The sequence below is a fragment of the Onychostoma macrolepis genome, chromosome 15 (assembly GCF_012432095.1).
Source record: "Onychostoma macrolepis isolate SWU-2019 chromosome 15, ASM1243209v1, whole genome shotgun sequence".
NCBI classification, from domain to species: domain Eukaryota; kingdom Metazoa; phylum Chordata; class Actinopteri; order Cypriniformes; family Cyprinidae; genus Onychostoma; species Onychostoma macrolepis.
Genome location: NC_081169.1, coordinates 28,246,183 through 28,261,325, shown reverse-complemented (window position 1 = coordinate 28,261,325; position 15,143 = coordinate 28,246,183). Strand labels below are relative to the sequence as shown.

Genomic DNA, 15,143 nt, shown 5'->3' with positions numbered 1-15,143 from the left:
AGCCAATACAACTTTTATATTGCATATATAATAATGTTGCATTTATTAAATAAATATTTTTTTGAACATATTTTGTCCAATTTAATTTGGGTGTTTCTTTATCAATGTCTTAATGAGCAGGCAATCAATCAAAGAATAAAAACATCAATCAAAATGAAATTAAATAATACTTACAAAAAATACTTGCAATACTTATGGCTTACGCTGCTTTTGGGAAACACAGCCCAGTACAGTTATTGACTGCGACCACTGCTGCTGTCAGTCAAGAAGCAGACTGCAGATAGGCCTACTATATTTTTGCACACACACATGACATAGTGTATGTCTAAAAAAGTGCTCGTTTTTGTCAGTGACAGGCTTGAATTGGACAACATTATAAAAGGGATTCCTAGAGAGATAGATAAGTGTTTTATCGTAATATCCCTTTTGTTTAAACTCAAACTGCCATTTATTGATCTCCTAAAACCCAGCAGACTCCATTGACATTGGGTTTCGACTACAGTTTCGACTGCAGCTTCGAGGGAGGAGATTATAACGTTCGCTGGCTAAAGTTGCGGTTTTATACCACACTAAAAATCATGTATGCTAGAATAAAAACATAATAATCAGATTAATTTACCAAACTTGCATAAAACCTCCTTTCTGCATCTCTCTCTGGTCAGCAGCAGCTGTGTTGTCTGTGGCACACTATTTACAGAAATCCTGTATTATTTCCTGGTGTATTGCAGTCAGGCTACAGCAAGGTTGCAGCAATACTAAAATATACTGTAAAATATTCCCGCCAAGTCAAAAGTACTGTAATGGATAAATGTGGTATTGTACTGTAGATTTTTACAGTAGTGTGCTGCTAAATCTACAGCGATTTCTAACAGTGTATGTCTGAGATCTTCTGTAAACTGCAGGGGTGCAAACTTGTCACCTTTTGGTGAAATTTGCTGTTTTCACCTTGAAATAGGTCATTCACGTGAATCGTGTATATCTGTAAAAAAAATAAAATTGGGGGGTGGGGGGGTCGTATCTGTGTCACGTCACCTGTAGCGTGTTTCTTTTTTTTTTTCACCTTCACCTGTTGGCAAAGGAATGGACCCGCACTACTCTGCCTCTGATTGGCTTACCTTAATGTCCTTTCCTTCAACCAACCAATCTCACTCCTGAAGCCTAACTTTTAGACGCTGCAGGCAACTATCCATATTTCCAGAGGCTACTTAAAACCTGAAGGAACAAGCTAACAGCAAGCAAATTATTTGTGATGTAATTGGGCTATGCTGGTGGTTAGATTAGCCTGTTTGTAGCTACCTAAATTAAGTTCACTGTAGAGCAGGACGGAATGCATTTGTATCTGCTGTAAATTGTGTTCCAGTATAAAAAATTTTATTTTTATTTTTTGCTTCAGGCTGCTGTTGCAATAGCTATGAAGATTCTAAGTTACGTTATCGCTACATTAGTTCGCTACCCTTTGCAAAATGCTCCTCAGTCTCGACTTTAACATTTGTCTCGCATATCAGTAAGCTATTACTCTGACGTGAAGTCGATTTGAGAACTGTTTGACCTACAAGTAAAGCATACTGTCATGAAAAGTAAAGTACTGTCAAGTAAAGTGTCAGCCTGTAAAACAGCCGGTTTCAAGACGGAGAAACACCTGGTGTTTAGCCCATCAGCTGCTTCAAAAATTCGAGTGCTGAAATGAAGATATACAGTGGTTTATTTGCCCTGACTAAGTTCATGTAACATCTTAACAACAATCCTAGTTGATTGTTGATCGCTCAAATGTCTTTTCACCTTATAAAGGTGTTTATCCTTGAATGGTGCACTGAAAAAATGATTTCCTACTTAAGAGTTTTTGTCTTGTTTCTAGTCCAAAATAATCTTATTTCAAACCGAAAACAAGATTATTTTGACTTTTTACTTTTGAAGTCAAAACTCTGACGAGTTTGCACCCCTGAAACTGGCACATTAACCCATGACTAAAAATCACACATAACCAGAGAAATAATCCGAGATGTCAGTGAAATGGAAATTTTATTTGCATCATTATAAAGACCCTGTGCAACTTTTATGTCACAGAGAAACTTACAAATACATCTCTCAAATGCTTTATGTAACAAGAAAGGTCAAAACTCATTGAGGGAATTGATTCATATACTGACAAATGACTGGTTGATGGGATTTGTTACATATTTGTTCAGTTTAATTGAGTGTTTCTTTGTCAATGTGTTAAAGAGCAGACATTCAATCAAAGAATAAAAATCATCAATGTAAAATTAAAGTGACTGAAGACTTGTTGTTCTCCAACAAAACAGAAAAAAAAACATCTCCACAATTTTTTTGTCATTTCACAGCAAAACTAATCATTTGAGCTAATCTCATATTTACTGTATCTAAATCTCACAATATTTACTTGAAATATTCAGTCTGTTGAAAACATTTGCTCACTCTGACACAGAACAATGCTTTTTAATATGAGACACTAGAGTTGATGACTGAGTGAAGCTTTTTCCACACTGAGTACAGTGATACGGCTTCTCTCCAGTATGAACTCGCTCATGTATTCTCAGGCTTCCAGACACAGTGAAACTCTTCTCACAATATGAGCACTTGTAAGGTTTTTCTCCAGTATGAATCCTTTGGTGCCGTTTCAGAAAGACAGCTGCAGTAAAGCTCTTCCCACACTCACAACACACATGATCTCTCACTTCTTCATGTGTTTTTTGGTGCAGTTTATAACTGGCCAGCCATGAAAAACTCTTTCCACAGTAAGAACACACATGAGGTTTCTCATCTGAATGAACTGTCATGTGACTTTTTAGACATGATGATGAAATAAACTGTTTACCACACTGATCACAGCTAAATGGCTTTTCTCCAGAGTGAACATGCAGATGATAACTGAAACCTGATGCATTTTTGAAACTCTTTCCACACTGAGTACAGTGATACGGCTTCTCTCCAGTATGAACTCGCTCATGTGCTTTCATGTGTGCAGACTCAGTGAAACTCTTCTCACAATATGAGCAAGTGTAAGGTTTTTCTCCAGTGTGAATTCTTTGGTGCTGTTTCAGATATCTAGCTGTAGTAAAGCTCTTCCCACACTCACAACACACATGATCTCTCACTTCATGATGTGTTTTCTGGTGCCGTTTACAGTGAGCCAGCCTTGAAAAACTCTGTCCACATAAAGAACACACATGAGGTTTCTCATCTGAATGAACTTTCTTGTGACTTTTTAGATTTGATGATGAAATAAACTTTTTACCACATTGATCACAGTTAAATGGCTTTTCTCCAGTATGAACTCGCTCATGTGATTTCAGGTTTCCAGACACAGTGAAACTCTTGTCACAATATGAGCACTTGTAAGGTTTTTCTCCAGTGTGAACTCTTTGATGCAGTTTCAGATCACCAGCTGCAGTAAAGCTCTTCCCACACTCAAAGCACATGTGTTCTCTCACTTCATTGTGTGTTTTCTGGTGCTGTTTACAATGAGTCAGTCGTGAAAAACTCTTTCCGCAGTAAGAACACACATGAGGTTTCTCATCTGAATGAACTGTCAGGTGTTTTTTTAGATTTGATGATGAAATAAACATTTTATCACACTGATCACAGCTAAATTGCTTTTCTCCAGAGTGAACATGCAGATGATAACTGAGACTTGCTGCTGCAGTAAAACTCTTTCCACACTGAGGGCATGTGTACGGTTTCTCTCCAGTGTGGACTCTCATGTGCACATTAAGATTTCCTTTGAGTCTGAAACTCTTTCCACACTGTGAGCAGGTGTGCAGCTGTTTGGCTTTTTTTCTTGAAGTTTTGATTTTACAATGTTCCTCCTCCACTTCATTCACCTCACGTCTTTGCTGTTTTACTTTTATCCAGCCTAAAATAAACAAATGACGTGGTTAAAATCAGTGAACCTGATTTAATAAAAGAAACAAAAAGAGGGCACATATTTATCTGAGTATCAATTATCAGATCATTGAAGTGCTAAAGTTTAGTCCTGTCATTCCTGTTAATAAAATTAAAGTGTGGATACGACTTTAATGTTTCTCAGCAGTCAACAATGAAGAATCAAGAATGGACACCAACCTGTTTGTTCCTCAGTATCTTCATGTTTTATTCTGGATGGTTCTGGATCACTCGTGTCTTCAATCTCCTCTTTAATAAACTCCATGTCACAGATTTCAGCTGCTGCACCTGGAGTTTGTATCTGTCATGTAGGATGATGTGAATATTCCTCACCTTTTTAACCCAGTTAAAGCACAAACCCCGCCCACCACAGATTCAGATTTCATTGGTCGTGTCAATCACAGCGATCTCTACACAACACTGAAACAAATCCAGTACAAACCTTTACCCTTAGTATAGGATTATTTTGTGTCAAAGCAAGCAAATTTCCAAAACTTCTGCAACTCAAAATTGTGGTTTTGTTCATATTTTTTATTTAGAAGAAAGACAAACAGTGATGAAAGACCCCCCCCCCCCCAAAAAAAATGTAATGGATATTGGTTGAGTAATGCACTATTTTGTAGAGGGGGGTCAAAACAACCATTTTCATCTGGAACTTGGGGCCAAATTACAGGATTAAAAATTACCTTAGAAAGATGGCAGAATCATTATTTTATTCCAGCACAGAGTTTGGTAATTCTAGAAATGCATCTCGTTTTCTTTTTTATCAAAACAAATGAACCATTTAGGGTCTTAAGATACCAAAAGAAAAGTTTAAGAGCCGTTTATAAAAGAATACTAACATATCCTTAAATACTTTGAGTTACAGGCCTGCAAACTTCAGGAGAAAAAAAAAAAAAACATTTTTGAAGCATCACCATTGGCATTTAATGCAACAAGCATTGCTAAACTGAACTGATTTTACTAGTGGACCTATTAATCTCTGTGTAAAAAAAATAATAATGCTGCAATCTTTCTAAAGACATTTTTCACCATTTAGGTCCTTTACAAAATATTGGATTACTCACTAAAATATCCATCCATGACATTGAATAGTTTGTCTTTCTGCTTCATTTATGTATTTATTCCATCAGAAAGAGCTGTAAACTGAATCCATGAAGTCAAAAGTTTTGTTGGCAGCTGACTGAGTGATTGAGTTGACCAATGAAATCAGTGGCTTGCACTTAACTAGTTCAGGGGAAAAAACACATTTTATAAAATTATAATCCTTGCGTTTGAATTATGTTATATATAACCGGTTTGAACAAAAACAGCAGACAGTCTGAATGAAAATGCTAATTTATTTCAATGTCAAAAACATGATAAGTGCAGGTATGGTGTCTGTCTTGAATAGTATAAAAGATTAGAAACGCACATCAATAGGTGATTATCACATAAAGTGATGATCCTGTAGTTTGTCTCAGTCTGTTGACACTCAATGAAATGTGTTAATGTGCCAATTTACAGAAGATCTCAGACATCATCATAATGAATGAGGTGAAAACAGCAGTAGCTCAGTTAAACGTTACGACTCTGTTTCTGTCAGACTATTGTTTCAGTAATTGTCAGTTACACTGTTTTGTTCGTTGTTGTTTTGTACATGTGTGCAGAAATGCTGCAATTACTTTGACAATATAAATGTACAAATATTTGTCATAAGGTAACTAGGTGAATTGATAGACTCTGCTCATTTTGACAATTTTGGATAAACATTAAGTAGTTCAAATCATTTTAAGCTGGATAAATGTGAAAACTGAATGAGAATCCTGATTTAATAGCAGAAAACAACAGATCGGGTATCAGATATTTGATGTGCCAAAGCTTAGTTCTCTTATTCACTTGTTACTGCTGTAATGGGTCATGATCATTTAAATGCATTTCTGTATCATTTATCATCCATATACTGATCCATATTTCACAACCAAATATTTCACTTTCCATCGAGTATGGAAACCAACCTGTTTGTTCCTCAGTGTCTTCATGTTTTATTCTGGATGGTTCTGGATCACTCATGTCTTCAATCTTTAAAACAACTTAATATTTAATAGTAGCTATGTTCAGACTTCAACACTCAACTCTCCGCTTCTCTCTTCTTCTTATAAAAGTTGAGGCAGACTAGACGCAGTATTGCTGTCCTCTTCAGTCCATTTGAAAAACTCCACCTGGAGGTTAAATTCTCTCATAAAGTCCAGTGATGTGTAAAAATTTTACAACAACAGCCTTCGTTGTTTCATAGTCCTAGTTATTAAGAATTGATTTAAGAGATAAAGATGATACTCCAGATCAGGGGCGTCGCTAGACATAAAACTCTACTGGGGCACAGGCCCCTCATATCACATTTCTTTCTTGAAATCCAGTTGCGTGCCATAAGTTTACAACACAATGAACTATATAAACTTGCGTAACCCATTATTCCTTCACTGCAAGCACTAAGGAAAGTAAATGTGTACATTAATGCTTTGTGACTTGGTTTGGTTGCTAGCTTGCAAAACTAGCTGTGTTATATCTAACTTTATAAATGCAGCTTCTATAAACTATCTAGCTAACATAACTGGTGTAAATTTAAACTGCATGTTTGAAACTCACTCAAAACAAGCCAAATTAGGGTAGGCCTATAGTCCTTTTAGTCACTAGGTAACAGTGTTGCCAAGTCCGCGGTTTTCCTGCAGAATCGGACTACATTAACACTGTTGCCGCGAGCTGAAGCAACACCAATAATTTGATATTTAGCCCCTAAAATACGAATTAAGCCTTGTCGTCAGCCAGTCGTTTCCCATCATGCTTTTGATCAGCACAATCAGACACGTTTTTTGGCACACGTCCGCATGACATCAGAACAAGTCGAACGTAATTCTGATACTTTTCTAACCGGCATTCACCTCGCGGTGATCGGTTCTGCACAGATTTTGCTCATCTCAAACAAGCCTAACACTTTGTGCACTCGTCTCACTGAATATGAGCAAAGACAGGACTGTTTGCATTAGGTTATGCATACAACTACAGCAAAAGTCATTAAACTAATAAAACCGTCTATAGCAACTGCAATTAAACAAATAGAATAGATGTTCAATAGCTTGAAATAACAGCTAGCCAGCTTGATATTATCGTACAAATAAAAGGATAAGACCACAGGACAGTATTGGACAAAAACCTTTTGTGCTTATAATTCTCATTAGGGTGAATGCACATTTTTAAAGTCCTAAGAGTTTTAAAAACTTTGCCCTGAAAATAATGCGGCTACATTAGAAGTGCACAATACTGACAAAATTAGATTTTCTCTTGTGCGGGTTAGGGCTTATTGTGGACTGCAAACTCATGAAGACTTATATTCTATGAGGTGGTCAGTTCACAGCACTGATTGACATTAGCCTACCTTTATGGACAGTAAACTGTTTAAATATTCTAAAGTGCACTTTTCATAAGGTTTTGGTTCTGCTGTAATGGTTCGGATGAAACATCTGCTAAATGAATAGGATTTTTTTCCTTTTTCATTAAAAAAAAAAAAGGCTTGTAGCCTACTATTAGTATATTTTGGTCATTAGCAAAGTATTTGCGGTTTTGCCTTTTTTTTTTAGTGGAATACAAGCGCAAGTTAATTGAAATTGATTTCATGATCTTCATGTTTTTTTCCCAAAAGATGATGTTTGTTGTGGCTCACCTAACTCAATCTGTCCCTCTATGCAGCGTATGCACCGTTTCAATATAACACCCCTGTAATGCAGTTCTAAAATCATCAGCTTTCTGCATTGTTCAAACAAGCTAATATGCTGTTTCTAGTGAAGTAGATATTTCCCGCTGTCTGATGTAGCTGTGGAAAGCACCTTAAACACTGCTGTTTATTGCATTTTTTTTTAATAAACTGCCCTTTTTAACTCAATGCTCAGAATAGAAGAGTGAAAAACGATACTAGATGAATTTTACATAAGGTACTGCCACTGAAAATCCTAATTTACGGTACATAAACAGGCTTACACTTCCCCATTAAATACACAGACACTTCTACTTGCAAAACAGTTTAATGGTTGATTGCAAAGCAAATTCACTTCAAAATGTTCCAAGCATTCAATGCATGGAGAATAAAAGGACAAAAACTGTACACTGGTGAATGGCGGATGCACTTGTTCTTCAGGGCGTCATTTTTAAGAGCTTTTGTAGTTCCTTACGAATTTGTGCCATGTGCAGAAGCCGGCATTGCCTGGCAGGCAAATAGACTGAAGAGCCTCTTCATCGTCGAGAACGAGTGAATCATTGATTCTTACCAGACATTTTTTCTGAAGAATCTCGATCAAACAGGACTTTCCAAAACAGGGCGAGATCTGTAGAGATCACAGTTCGAGAGATCAGTTCACACAAACCGTTTTACTACTTTAAAAACTACAATACGTTTTAGAAGTCAGAGGATTATAACAGTCAGAGGCTAATACAAGGGCTGCAAGTACAAATGAAAGCATTTTTTTTTTTTTGAGGCTTCTGGAGGCTTGAAGCTTATTTGTGTTTTAAGGTCTGCGCAGTGTGGTCCTTCTCTACCAAGCAAGTTTAGTCATAAGAATATGCATACATTAAACACCTTTTAAAGTGACATTCAAAATGGCAGAAAATTTGGGCGAAAGTGAAAACCACTGGATAAACAGCACTGAACTAAGTCACACTACGGCAATTTATTGTAAACATTATTTGGATTACCTTACAGCCACAGCCCATCCAATACAGGTTGAGGTAGCGCTCTTGAACTGAGGAGAGGTTGTTCCAAGGCTCCACACGGTCACATAAATTAACAACCGCCACGCCGTCACTGAAATGTCCTTAGGTGGGAAAAAACTTTTTTGCTTACACAGCTCAATTAAACAGTTAAACTTCATTTTACTGTATACACACACCTCTTTTTGTACACATAGACGTCCTCACTTATTGAAGCCCTATGTTCTGTTGAGATTCATTTTAGGTTTGAGGTCCTGGATATTATTAGTCTTTTCTCTGAGGAGTGTAACATCACTCAGGGCAGTTACTGTTTAATAATGAAGCATGTTATCAAGTTCTTAATGTTTTTTGAGCTATTGAAAGGGACAAGGCTTAATTGATCTGACTGGAATACAGATCTAATCTGAACAAATACTCTGCCAACTTTGTAAGTGTTACCATAAAAAACAAAACAAAAAAACAACTGGATGTCATACACTAAGCTACTAAGATTTGCAAACAAACAGACCCTGAACTCATTCCAAACACCACAAACTCCAGCAGAAACATGTCTTGTTGCTAGGAGAGCTATGATAATTGAAAACAATGTGCGCTCTAAAATCTCAAATATTAATCAAAAGTGCGATATTCTCAGACTGGATGAAAATATCATCCAGTATAATTAAAAAGTTGAATAACTGAACAATGTGATTGTTAAATCTGTCGACTCGCATGCCCAAAAATCTGTCCACACTGTAAATTGGGCTAAAAATCAGCCTCAACTGATGATCACAACCAGCATCAGGAATCAGTGTGTTTGGTTTCAACTCAAACTCTGCCTAAAGATAGTGAAGCGACTTTACCTGACAGCAGATAGTCGCCGTTGTTCAGATTCATGCCATGAGGTGTGTAGATGACCTGAATTCCCTTTGAGAGCTTAAACCTCTGGAAGGAAATAAGGCAGTTCTTGTTTAAAAAAAAAAAAATGAAATTTTTTTTTTAAATGAGTAAAATACATTTTCTCACCTGGATAGTCTGGATTTCGTATGTAGTTAAAAGAGGGTGAATGCTGGGAACCTTTTGAATGATCTGAGCTCGAATCACTAATTGGTAAAAGATGTGACAAGTGTTAATTATTTAAATGTTCCTGGTTTACATTACATTTTGTCCGAAGCAAAAACACTGTTCACATTTCACGTTTTCCAAGATTGAACACAAAAGATACTTGAAAGTAATGTTAAGAACCAAACAACACCGGAGCCCACCGAAAAACACTGGAGACTTGTCAAAATCTCTTCCTTTGTTTCACAGGGAAAGTCAAGGTCAGGTGTGAAACGACCTGGGTGAATAAATGAACTATTCCCTTGACACTATACAAGAAAGCAAGCGAGCAAACAATTTAATGTCATATTGTCTTACACGATCATGGAAAAAATAAATAAAAATAAAAGTTCCATCACTGTACCCTCCATGAATCGTTAAACTATGCCTACACTTACGGTTCAAGTATCTGAACTATTGTAAATGCAAGAAATGTAACATCTTAAAGCATCACGCAACCTGCAGGTTTGAATGCAGCACCTGTTCTTCGTGTTTGATTAGCGATGCATGTGTTACACGTACCGAAGTCAGACTCGCAGAACTGCTGTTGAGGGTGTTCTGGTAAACATGTGCAGCCCTCGGTCACCTGCTCGTTCAGTGCCACAGACAAGAAGAACAGCAGCGCTAGAGTCACAGCAGCAGACATGCTCATGCTTTCACAGCGCAACACTAAACTATCTTGACCAGATATAGTTCTCTTCAGCTGCGCCCTGCACCTGAAAGCCGCGTGTAAAGTGCGATTGCGTCACAGCTGCTCTTCATGGGCTGCCCCAATTTATGGCGTTCGAAAAGAACCAAAAAAAGAGAAAAGGCTTGTTTCAAATTAGTAGGTAATTAGTAGGTAATTAGTAGGCTAGTGGGTAATTACCACACAGCAGCCATAGTTACTGCCAACTGTTTATGTTGTGTCATAAATAAGAGCTACCATCAAATAAATTATTAGGCTAGACAAGGATATTGATTTAGCACATTTCATAAATAATGGCAATTCAAAGTGTTTTATATAAGGAAAAATTAAAAATCGAAATAATTACAATACAAATAATTAAAATGTATTAAAACTCTTTAGAATAAAAAAGAGGATTCAGTGGAATCAGTAGTCAAGTCAAGTCACCTTTATTTATATAGCGCTTTTACAATGCAGATTGTGTCAAAGCACTTAACAGTATCAAATTGGAGGATAGAGTGTCAGTAATGTATAATGATAAGATTAAACACTCAATTTTCAGTTAAAGGCATTTCATTATTGAATTCAGAGATGTCATTGTCTAGCTCAGTTTAGTTTAAATAGTATCTGTGCAATCAAATCGGCGATAATCGCTAGAAATTAAGTGTCCCCAACTGAGCAAGCCAGAGGCGACAGCGGCAAGGAACCAAAACTCCCTCTGTGACAGAATGGAGAAAAAACCTTGGGAGAAACCAGGCTCAGTCGGGGCCAGTTCTCCTCTGACCAGACGAAACCCGCAGTTCAAAAGTTTATATTTCTATTTTAATTTTGTTGCAATTTCTAACAATAGTAGTATTATGTAGTTAGGTATTTTATTATATTTTAGTTATTTTGTTATTTTTGGTTGATATATCTAGGGATATATATCTGGGGGTCATCTGGGTGTCCTGGTCTCCGCTGACGATCAGGGCTGTAGACATCATCTCTTGGTGCTGATCCACCATCTGATCGGATACGGACTGAGAAACAGACTAGGAAAGAAACAAACAAATATTAGTGTAGATGCCATTCAACTGACGATGTAACGAGTACATCGTGTGTTATGGGGAGTGTTCCCGGTTCCGGTTGATCTAATTAATGCAGCCTAACAATCCTTTAACGGATTTGAATAATAGAAGCGTATTAATGCGTTATGTGTAAACCAGGCTAAAAAGATGGGTCTTTAATCTAGATTTAAACTGACAGAGTGTGTCTGCCTCCCGAACAGTGTTAGGTAGACTGTTCCAGAGTTTGGGTGCTAAATAGGAAAAGGATCTGCCGCCCGCAGTCGATTTTGATATTCTAGGCATTATCAAACGGCCAGAGTTTTGAGAACGCAGCGGACGTGGAGGACTATAATGCGATAAGAGCTCGCTCAAGTACTGAGGAGCTAAACCATTCAGGGCTTTATAAGTAATTAACAAGATTTTAAAATCTATCCGATGCTTGATAGGGAGCCAGTGCAGTGTTGACAGAACCGGGCTAATATGGTCATATTTCCTGGTTCTAGTAAGGACTCTAGCTGCTGCATTTTGGACTAACTAAATGCAGTAGTATATAGCACAGTGCTCATGTTCCTGATGATCTGTTAGATTTATATTCAGTGAGCACATCTGCAATGTAAGCCATTGAGTGATTTATAAACATTACCATTTGCTTTAATTTTCATTTTTATTTATAATAAACAGAATTTTGTCAGAACTCTACTGTTTTTGTTCAGTCAGTCACATTTTAATTGCATGTGCATTTTATTTTATTTAAACCTCTGTTAAGTTTAAAGTGAATCCATAATCGAGATTTAAATCTGAGTTTAACGGAATGGTGCAACAGGACTAAAGCTAATCATAAATATAACTTAAATCCAGGATCAAAACGATGGGTTAAATGTAAACCTGCTTATTTTAAAACAAGGTTTAAAGTTTGGTGCAACAGAATTATTAGATGAACCTAGATTTAATATTAATCCTACAAACAATTTAGCTACAAATCGCACATTAATGTCTGAAGTGGGCAAGCGGTCCTTTAAAATAATTTGAGTTTTATTTCTTTCACCAAATTTGCATTGTATACGTAACTATAAAATATAATACATTTTTCTCCCCTTTTCCCTTTCATGTCACTTTCATTTCTTTCGGGATAAACGAATGAATTCACGTGTTGTAAATCCAGTCTGCATAGCGCACATATCCCCTAAATTTAGCGATCAACTATGAACATTATAAACATACAACATTTATGTATTTATTTACATTGGCTATATTTGAGAATCTGAATATCGAATATTTTGCTGTTATTTTTTGTTGTTGTTTTTTGAGGCAATCACACAGCCAAAGTGTCTTGATGCTATGGACATAGGAATGAAAATCATTTAAAAATGACAGCAAAAAAAAAAAAAAAAGAAAAAGTGTAGCAAAGCACATTAATTTCCTAATGAAAAGTTAACTTCATTTTAAATGCGCATTGCTTTACTGGCAACCAGTCAAACAACCATCCAATCAGCTTCCACTAAGTACATTTGCGTGGGTCGGCAATCAGCAAACAATGTCCAAAGGGTTTGACAATAGGGGTAATCCGAGTACACGAGCAAAGATCCAAACAGGGTCCGAAAGACAAAACGAAGGGTAGTCCAAAACACAAAAGCAATAATCCAAAACACAGGCTAGGCTAGGCAAGACTGAGACTGAGACTGAGACTGAGAAACTAGGAAAGGCTCTGTAAGGTAGCTATCAGCAAAGACTGTGATAAACGCTAAACAATACTCGGCGATGACAGAGAGGAAGTCCAAGGCTTATAAAGCGTGTCTGATGGGATCAGCTGTGTAATCAGTGCCATGTGTGATTGGTGACAGCTGTGATCAGTGCAATGGATGATGGGAATTGTAGTCTGGTTAAATGCAACAGTAAGTGTAGTGCAAGAGTCCATGTGATGAGCGGGTGACCTCTGGTGGTGAGTGAACGGAAGTGCATGGACAGGATTCGTGACAGATACGGCTTCTCTCCAGTATGAACTCGCTCATGAACTTTCAGGTGTTCAGACCAAATCAAACTCTTGTCACAATATGAGCACTTGTAAGGTTTTTCTTAAGTGTGAATCCTTTGGTGCCGTTTCAAATAGGCAGCTGTAGAAAAGCTCTTTCCACACTCACAACACACATGATCTTTCACCTCATTGTGTGTTTTCTCGTGTTGTTTACAACTTGCCAGTCATGAGCTTCACAAGGAGTGAACTGAAGCTGGAGTCAGTGCATCAAGAGTCACCACGCTCGGATGTCTTCAGGAAAAGGGCTACCAAGCCACTTCTGAAGCAGAGACAACGTCAGAAGCGTCTTACCTGGGCTGTGGAGAAAAAGAACTGGACTGTTGCTCAGTGGTCCAAAGTCCTCTTTTCAGATGAAAGTAAATTTTGCATTTAATTTGGAAATCAAAGTCCCAGAGTCTGAAGGAAGAGTGGAGAGGCACAGAATCCATGTTGCTTGAAGTCCAGTGTGAAGTTTCCACAGTCAGTGATGATTTGGGCTGCCATGTCATCTGCTGGTGTTGGTCCACTGTGTTTTCTGAAGTCCACAGTCAACGCAGCCATCTACCAGGAAATTTTAGAGCACTTCATGCTTCCTTCTGTTGACAAGCTTTATGGAGATGTGGATTTCATTTTCCAGCAGGACTTGGCACCTGCCCACACTGCCAAAGGTACCAAAAGCTGGTTCAATGACCATGGTGTTGGTGTGCTTGACTGGCCAGCATACTCACCTGACCTGAACCCCATAGAGAATCTATGGGGTATTGTCAAGAGGAAGATGAGAGACACCAGACCCAACAATGCAGATGACCTGAAGGCCACTGTCAAAGAAACCTGGGCTTCCATACCACCTCAGCAGTGCCACAAACTGATCACCTCCATGCCACGCCGCATTGCTGCAGTAATTAAAGCAAAAGGAGCCCCTACCAAGTATTGAGTACATATACAGTAAATGAACATACTTTCCAGAAGGCCAACAATTCACTAAAAATGTTTTTTTTATTGGTCTTATGAAGTAATCTAATTTGTTGAGATAGTGAATTGGTGGGCTTTTGTTAAATGTGAGCCAAAATCATCACAATTAAAAGAACCAAAGACTTAAACTACTTCAGTCTGTGTGCATTGAATTTATTTAATACACGAGTTTCACAATTTGAATTAAATTACTGAAATAAATTAACTTTTCCATGACATTCTAATTTATTGAGATGCACCTGTATAACCGGTTTGAACAAAAACGGCAGACAGTCTGAATGAAAATGCTAATTTATGTCAATGTCAAAAACATGATAAGTGCAGGTATGGTGTCTGTCTTGAATAGTATTTTTAATCAAGTTTAACCTGAGGGGTAAAAGATTAAAAACACACATCAATATATATTAGCCCCTAAAACACGAATTAAGCTGTGTCGTCAGCCAGTCGTTTCCCATCATGCTTTTGATCAGCACAATCAGACACATTTTTTGGCACACGTCCGCATGACATTCAATTCAAGTTTATTTGTATAGCGCTTTTTACGATACAATCGTTGCAAAGCAGCTTTACAGGAAATTAAGTTTCTACTATACACATACACACACATATATGTGTATGTTGTCTGAGGGTTGGCATCCTCCGTGGTCCTCTGAGGTGTTGCCATCATCTCTGCTCAGGTGTTTGGTCATCCCGGATCTTTTTAAGGGTTGGATCCAGACTGACGCTTCAG

At 37.5% G+C, this 15,143-nt stretch overlaps 2 protein-coding genes across 2 annotated transcripts; both read right to left on the bottom strand.

Annotated features, from left to right (window-relative positions):
* Positions 1–2,168: 2,168 nt before the first annotated feature.
* On the bottom strand, positions 2,169–4,199 carry LOC131554120 (zinc finger protein 501-like). Its single transcript, XM_058799240.1, has 2 exons — positions 4,081–4,199; positions 2,169–3,871 (listed from the first exon to the last, which is right to left on the bottom strand). Exons 1-2 carry the CDS (start codon positions 4,163–4,165, stop codon positions 2,430–2,432), a joined length of 1,527 nt encoding a protein of 508 aa, XP_058655223.1. The 5' UTR covers positions 4,166–4,199; the 3' UTR covers positions 2,169–2,429.
* Positions 4,200–7,950: 3,751 nt separating this feature from the next.
* On the bottom strand, positions 7,951–10,477 carry LOC131554124 (metalloproteinase inhibitor 3-like). Its single transcript, XM_058799246.1, has 5 exons — positions 10,240–10,477; positions 9,643–9,719; positions 9,480–9,561; positions 8,623–8,741; positions 7,951–8,255 (listed from the first exon to the last, which is right to left on the bottom strand). Exons 1-5 carry the CDS (start codon positions 10,367–10,369, stop codon positions 8,079–8,081), a joined length of 585 nt encoding a protein of 194 aa, XP_058655229.1. The 5' UTR covers positions 10,370–10,477; the 3' UTR covers positions 7,951–8,078.
* Positions 10,478–15,143: the final 4,666 nt, after the last annotated feature.